Source organism: Ictidomys tridecemlineatus, chromosome 5 (genome assembly GCF_052094955.1).
Source record: "Ictidomys tridecemlineatus isolate mIctTri1 chromosome 5, mIctTri1.hap1, whole genome shotgun sequence".
NCBI lineage: Eukaryota > Metazoa > Chordata > Mammalia > Rodentia > Sciuridae > Ictidomys > Ictidomys tridecemlineatus.
Genome location: NC_135481.1, coordinates 56,712,512 through 56,720,688, shown reverse-complemented (window position 1 = coordinate 56,720,688; position 8,177 = coordinate 56,712,512). Strand labels below are relative to the sequence as shown.

At 41.8% G+C, this 8,177-nt stretch overlaps 1 protein-coding gene across 1 annotated transcript; it reads left to right on the top strand.

The window, feature by feature from the left end:
* Positions 1 to 4,097: 4,097 nt before the first annotated feature.
* Tmem30b (transmembrane protein 30B) lies at positions 4,098 to 7,496 on the top strand. The gene has a single exon (XM_005322772.4). It carries the CDS (start codon positions 4,411 to 4,413, stop codon positions 5,470 to 5,472), a length of 1,062 nt encoding a protein of 353 aa, XP_005322829.1. The 5' UTR covers positions 4,098 to 4,410; the 3' UTR covers positions 5,473 to 7,496.
* Positions 7,497 to 8,177: the final 681 nt, after the last annotated feature.

The window sequence follows — 8,177 nt, the reverse complement described above, 5'->3', positions numbered from 1 at the left end:
CGGCTTACAGAAGGTACTCAATAAATGTTAACTATTCAATGAGTCATTAAAAGGAAGACCCCTTGAGATGACTAAAAACAGAAAGAAGTCTTATATTGAAAGATACATTAACTATCATTTTGGCAAACACACTCATACAGAAAAGTAATTATGAGATTAAAGAAATTAAGCAATTTGACCAGGATCACACAGTTATTTCTTAAATCTAAAATTTTACCTTCCTTTAATGCAGGACCAGTATTCCCCAATGCTACAGCATTCATCTAGTATCTGATAATTTACTCGCATTGAATAAATATGATTTCTTTGTTAGCAATTGGTTTTTATGGCAAAATTTTGGTGAAAGTAGTATATTCTGTACATTGCTATGGCAGTTTAAAAAACTAGTAGTATTTTTAAAGTTTGACTTTTAAGCTCCTTTCCTCCCTACTTTCAGAAGTTTTAACTTAAGGAAAAAAGTCTAAAAGAAAAATTCTAATCATAGAAATGCTCAAAACCACATTTCTTGGAGTACTGAAAAATAGAAAATAATCTACACATTCAGCAATATAACAGCAGTGAAATATGATAGGACCATGAGTTATGGAACTATTTTATTATAAAGACAGTTTGAGGATGTTGCTCTGTGATGGAGCCTTTGCCCAGCAGGCCCAAGGTCCTGGGTTCCATCCTGAAAAGTAATGTGTGTGTGTGTGTGTGTGTATGTAATAAAAACACAAGAGAAACATGACAAATATTGATTTCATTCCTTATCGTTTCGAAAGTAGGCAATTAGACAAGTAGAATGAAATAATATAATAATTGTATTTTATCATAATTATAGCCAATTAAAAATTAAATGTTTATATGGATGAAATTCAAGATAAAATTTTAAAACAAAGTGATTTTATGAGCAATTAGTTTAGAAATGCCTTTTTCGTTCCTTTTCCCTGTTAATAATACTGATACAATAAAAAAAATTGTTCAGAATAAATAAATTTCTTTACTTTTTTTCTTTTCTTTTTGCATACTGGGGACTGAACCCAGGTCGTCACCCATGCTAGGCAAGCATTCTATCACTGACTACATCTTCAGTCCTTTTAAAAATGTTTATTTTGAGACAAGGTCTCACTAAGTTGCCCAGGCTGGCCATGAACTTGAGATTCTCCTGCTTTAGTCCTCTGAGTTTCTGGGATAATAGGTGTACACCACCATGCCTGGCTTGTTTCTTTACTTTATTGGTACTGAAAAAGTTTACATGATCCATGGATCCTTTAATAGCATGATAGCATGTATAATAAGATGAAAGACATAAGGTCAAAACCTTCATCATACAATGAACTCTGAGGGACATGACAATATGTATCAGTCTTTAACCTCCCAGAACTTGTGAGTCAGTAGAGGAAATATGAACAGTCATCCCTTGTTCCCTGGGAGGATACCAAAATTTGGAGATGCTCAAGTATCTTATAGAAAACGGTACAGTAACTGCATATAACCTATGCACATTCTCATCTCTAGATTGTTAATAATATCTAATGGAATGCAAATGGTTGGCATACTATATTGTTTAGAGAGTAATAACAAGATAAAACTATACATGTTCAGTACAGACACAATATTTTTCTTCAAATATTTTCAATCTAAAATTCAATGAATCTGCAGATGTGAATCTGAGAACACACAGGCCTCAGCACTGCTTCACCTCCAAAATCTTTAATATCCATCTCATACCAGTGCTTTTTCCCTTCCAGCTTTTATGCCCCTTGCCCACCCACGTCACCAGCCTACTGGTCCCATTGTTTTCTTCTAAGCCACCAGCTTAGTTTCATTTTCTTTGTCATTGGGCTTACATACTAAGATCTGTCACTTGAGCGATTACTTCATAGGACACAATGTCTTGAAGCTTTATGCTTCCAATCCACCTGCCCTGAAAACCCTTATAAGCTGGGTTTGTTCAGACATTTGCTGTCTCCAGTCTGAGCTGTAGGATTCCCCTAGATCAAATTGCCAGTATCCCTTTATGTATCCCTGGCTGGTTCCTTCTCCCAGTCCTCCTCCTCTCAGTGCTTCCTACAGCCTATGCTTCCTTACCATCATCCCCTTTGCCACACCCTCCAGCCATGATGTGCTTGGACCCAAAGCAATGAAGTTAGTGATCATGGATTGAACTTCTAAAAACCATGAGTCCAGAATAAATTTTCCTCCTCTAGGTTGCTCATGTCAGGTCTTTTAGTCACAGCAATAAAAAGTTGACTAACACTCCTACTCCATCACCCTAAATGCTCCCACAGAAATCAAAGTCAATGGCTCTTATTTCTTATCTTACTTGAACCCTCAGTTAATGTGCTTAATCCTGTTGACCATTCTCTGTCTTGAAATAATCTTCTCTTTTTTACTTTGGAACTTTCCATTACCCTAATTTGTGGAATGAATAAACTAATGCCTTTAGGTACGGGAGAGGAGAAAAGAAAGACAGGCACTGAGCTGGACAGGAAGGCTTATACTTTTAGGGGTGTGGTGGCCATGCAGTTGGTGGACTTAGGATCTGCTAGATAAAGTTGTAAGAATTGAATTCCTTCTTGGAGACTGTATCAAGCAAACTGGCAATTCAATGATATAAGGTGAGTAGAACTGTTCATTATTTTATCTTATTGACAGCAACAACCAAAATGGTGAAATGGAGAATGAATCATATTATGAGAAATTGTTGACAATGTTGGATTTTCTTTCTTAGAGTATAAGAAGTGAGATTCAAGTCACTTGGCTTTCCCTAAGTATTCTCTAGTTGCTAAAGCTTCCAATCTGCACTCATTCAACAAAACAGAATCAATTTTCCATTATTAAAATGATACTAGTTTTTAATTTCAGTGTGACTCATGTAAAAGCACAATTTGGCTATATACTTTGATTATACACTGGCTATTGGCTACTTTGATTGTTTCTCACTCCTAAGCAATATATACTTATATTATTTATATACTATCAAACTGCAAATGTTTTGAGGTCCAGGATCCTTTTCAGTCTAATGTTCTTCTGTCTTCTGCATTGCCCAGCACTGGGAAGATGCATTTAAAGAAAAAAAAAAATCCTATTGTTTAATGAAGATTTTAACTTTCCAAGTTTCAATGGATTTTGACTGATTCCTGAATGCAATTTATTATACTAGGTATGGAAGTACTATAGAGAAAACATTTAAGTTATTTGAATTTTATGGACTAGAGGAGAAGTATGAACACTTCACTACCTAGGAAGGATGTAACACAAAATGAAATGGCCCCTGACCCCCAAGTGTGTGTTGTACCAACCTAGACACAAAAGCCAAAATCCCAGGCAAGCCTCAGAGTTAATTAGAGTTCTTATATATCCATAAATCCTTGTAGTTAGTTCCTCCTCAGGCCAAACTGTGGATAGCAGTTAGGTCCCCTAGGACCTTGGATCAGGCCTTTCTACAGTCAGACAAATAATCTGAAAAGAAAAAGAAATCACATGTGGTCCTGCTCATTCTTCTCCCTGGTGGTTTTTCCACCAGCTAGAAAGATATTTAAAGGCTGTGAACCTCTCCAGTCTTTTCCAAGGGTCATTTTATTTTTAGAGAACTTTCCACCTTTCCTAGTTACACAGCCAGATTGGGGAATCTGGCCAGAAAATCATTTTCAAAAAAAAAAAAAAACAACAACTGGAATTTGAATGCAGGCGTTGGATGTGAAACAGATTTGCCATAGCTTAATTCCCTGGGCTCTACAATTTGAAGCTGGAAACTGAGTGAAAGGGGGTCGGTAAATTATCCTACAAAGACATAAGGATCTACAGTCACCCTTCTTCCTAAATATAAAGGGATTACAACCTGAGATCTTCCACCCTCAGGCACCACGGTGCAATCTCTCAGTGCAACTTTCTGCAACTTTCTGCCCGAGGCTGATGAGCTTGTGATTTCGGGAAAACTGGCTCAGGACTTGTAGTCAACCTGAAAGGCTGAAGGGAAGGTGGAACCTAAGCAAGGTATGAACCACTCAGAAGCAGCCTGAGGCCGCCACTCACCTCGGGAGAGGAGGAGCAGGCGGCGGGACAAAGCTCGACGGAGAGGAAATGCGAGCCTGGGCCAGCCAGGTGAGGTGAGGAACGCCCGCCCGCTCACCTCGGAAGGGGCGGGGCGCGGTTCCCGGTGGCCCGCTGGGGCGGAGCGGGCCCGGAGCACCTGGGGTGCGGCGGAACTGAGAGGTCTGGTCCTGGAACCTGGAACTCAGACTCACCCGGGTGAGTCTGACGGAGACGGAGGCGGGGCCAAAGCCAAAACTCACCTGAGCAGGCGGGAAACCGGATCGGGCAGTAGCCCTCGGGCTAGCCCAGCGCCGAGAGGGAGGAGCCCCGCGGCTGGCCCCACCTGAGCGACCCTTCTCCGGTCGGTTCGTCGCTCCCTGCGCGGCCGCCATGACCTGGAGCGCCACGGCCCGGGGCGCCCACCAGCCGGACAACACAGCGTTCACGCAGCAGCGCCTCCCCGCCTGGCAGCCGCTGCTGTCCGCCAGCATCACGCTACCGCTCTTCTTTTGCGCGGGCCTGGCCTTCATCGGCCTGGGCCTGGGCCTCTACTACTCTTCCAACGGCATCAAGGAGCTCGAGTACGACTACACTGGCGACCCAGGCACCGGCAACTGCTCTGTGTGCGCAGCCGAAGGCCAGGGCCGCGCGCCGCCGCCTAATTGCTCGTGCGCCTGGTACTTCTCGCTGCCCGAGCTCTTCCCGGGCCCCGTCTACCTCTACTACGAGCTGACCAACTTCTACCAGAACAACCGCCGCTATGGCGTGTCCCGCGACGACGCGCAGCTGAGCGGGCTGCCGAGCGCGTTGCACAACCCGGTCAACGAGTGCGCCCCCTACCAGTTCAGCGCGACCGGCCTGCCCATCGCGCCCTGCGGCGCCATCGCCAACAGCCTCTTCAATGACTCCTTCTCGCTGTGGCACCAGCGCCGGCCAGGCGGGCCCTACGTCGAGGTGCCACTCGATCGCGCCGCCATCGCCTGGTGGACCGACTACCACGTCAAGTTCCACAACCCGCCGCTGGTGAATGGCAGCCTGGCGCTGGCCTTTCGCGGCACGGCGCCCCCGCCCAACTGGCACCGGCCGGTGTACGAGCTCAGCCCCGACCCCAACAACACCGGCTTCATCAACCAGGACTTCGTGGTGTGGATGCGCACCGCGGCGCTGCCCACGTTCCGCAAGCTGTTCGCGCGCATCCGCCAGGGCAACTACACCGCAGGGCTGCCCCGGGGCGCCTACCGCGTCAACATCACTTACAACTACCCGGTGCGCGTCTTCGGTGGCCACAAGCTCATCATCTTCAGCAATATCTCGTGGATGGGTGGCAAGAATCCTTTCCTGGGTATCGCCTATCTGGTGGTCGGCTCCCTCTGCATCCTCATGGGTTTTGTCATGCTGGTGGTCTACATTCGCTATCAGGACCAGAATGAGGAGGAGGACGACGACGAGTGACGTCTCTTTTCAAAAACCCCTCCTGCTTCTTGCCAAAAGTCTTGTGGGCTGCTTTTGGCCCAATCTCAAGCTCATCTCACCTTGCCACCTGTGGTGGATGAGCGGCGCAGAGAAAGGAATTAACCCTTTTTTTCCCCAGGGGCTGCCAGATTCCTGCTGGGGTGTTTGGGCTGCAGAGTGCAAATACTTCCTTTATGATTTACTAAGCTGACAGTTCAGGTTCTTAAATTCTGTAGCATTCCAGAGTGGAAAAAACCTCAGACACTCCTTGTCAACCTCTATCAGACCAAGGGATGAGATCTAGCGGTATTAAATAAATCGTTAAGAGCAGGCAGCCAACAACTGGCTCCTCAGGAGCTTTTGCCACTACAGTACAGGTGGTTTCTTTTTCTTTCTTTCCTTCTTTCTTTCTTTTTTTTTTTTTTTTTTTTGGCAAGGGATCGGGGACGGCTGTAAGGTGGGATAGAGAGTGGGGCCCACTTATATCCTGCAGAGGCAAGGAGAGGTGGGGAGAACATACATGTTATATAAATGTACGTAGATTAGGAGGCTCCAATCCCAGACATTCCAACACAGTAAGACTAGGTTGATCCCCTCCCTTGACGCTGCCTTTTAACAAGCTCCTCAGTAGATTCCTCAATTCCCTCTAATATGGGGGTCATCACTCTGAACTAGTTGGGCCTAAAGCGGTCACCTGAGTTCAGTTTTTCAGGAAGTAATTTGTTCCCAGGAGCAGTGACACTCAAAATGTTCAAGTTTGGTCTAGCACTCTTGTAAACAGTGGAAGCTCTCGATTTGTGGAATGAATGAACAAAATTACTATCTCTAGAAAATGACTTGGCATACATATTTACAGGGCAGGAAATGATGTCCACTCATTTACTGTTTGAGTGTAGAAACAAATTGCCATATACTGTGTAGAGACTTGAAAATGCCCAGCCGGTTTGTACAGCTCAGAGGGGATGTTTTAACCTTAGAATCGGAGAGCTGGAAGGAATATTAGAGGGAAAACAGATTCCCTAAAGTCACATCTGTGTCTCCAGACTTGCTCAGTCCTCTTTGTCATCTGAATTTCTCTTTCTGTGCTTAAGGGGAAAAGGGGTAGGGTGCTAAATTTATTTTCTCAAATGAAACTTTTGTTTCTAATAATCATGTTTGGATAGAATGTTGAAGAAAAAATCTTATACATAAACTAGAATCTTAGGATTAATTTGAACCTTTGAGATCATGCTAAAATCATTCTGTTGATTTATTTAATATTGATTAACTAGAATAAACCAATATGTTTAAATTTATTTTAAAAAGTAGCATATTTTTATTTAAAATTTTTATGGCAAAACAACTTAAACTGACAAAAGTGATATATCATTAAAAGTTTTATTTGCTGAGAGCAAATAGTTATTTGGCATTTATCAGAACTCTCCAGAGCATGCTCTATTACAGCTGTTCTCCAACTAGTACTGTTCTGATTCCTTAAAGACAGTACAAGATCTTGAAGAATGTATTGTTTTTAGTAGTCAAATATTGAATTGTATTAAATAGTTTACATTGTTTTTATTATACTCTTCTAGTTCTTTGACAATTACTGATGGATGGACAGCATGCATGTATGTCATTGATATCTGCCTTATATATTCTGTCCCATTATTTTTATATATATACAAGAAATGCTTCAGTAATTCCAATGTGTTAGCTTCCCACCTTCTGAATGTGACACACTTTGTCAAATCAATTATTGTGATTTTAGGCTGTGAAAACGTGTTCTTCTAGTAATTTTTATTTATTATGAATATTTGAGCAGTTCCCTAACCCAGTCCTCCGCTATGTTGGATAAGAGAATTTACAATTTTTTTCTGCCAGGTAGTTGAGAGGAAACATGTATTTTGCTTTTTAGAATAGTCTAATACTATACAGGTTTAAATTAGAGCACAAAACTTAAGATATTCTGATTAATGTTAATGAGTATAATTCCATGCCCTATTTTCTGGGTTTTTGAAGGAGAATAAAGGTTATGTTTGTCTTTCCTTTGTTATCAAGTTTGCTTATTTCTGTTGAACTATGATCTTAAAGGTACACACAGTACCAACCATTTTCCCCACTTGTTAATATTGGATTTATATTGCAACAAGAAAATCATCTTTCAGAATAAAGTTCCAAGTAAATTCAATCTTTCATTGTTAAGGTCCTAAAATAGAATTTGACTTATATCAATATCATGTACATGAATTAGATGATTCTCAATGATTATTTGAATTTGATAGATGTGATTGGCATTTTTAAAAAATATTTATTTTTTAGTTATAGTTGAATACAATACCTTTATTTTATTTATTTTTATGTGGTGCCGAGGATTGAACCCAGGGCTTTGTGTGTGCTAAGCAAGCGCTCTACTACTGAGCCATGACCACCTCAGATGTGAGTGATATTTTAAAAATTTTAGTATTAGAAGTTATTAAAGAATGTGAGAATAGTCTTGCTTCTACATTTTACTCAAATCATGAAATGCAATTTTTTTTTTTATGTATTTGGGACTACAAAGCAGCAGAAACTTTAAGAGTACAACAGTCTAGAGGATTGGGGCTATTACTCAGTGCTAGAGTACCTGTCTAGCACTCATGAAACCCTGGGATTCATCGCCAGCACTACAAAATAAGTAAATAAATAATTTTTAGAAATGCAGTTATCTCTGTACTGTGTAGCATTTT

Excerpts from the sequence above, each read along its gene's own strand:
- Tmem30b (XM_005322772.4), top strand. The coding sequence starts at position 4,411 with ATGACCTGGAGCGCCACGGCCCGGGGCGCCCACCAGCCGGACAACACA.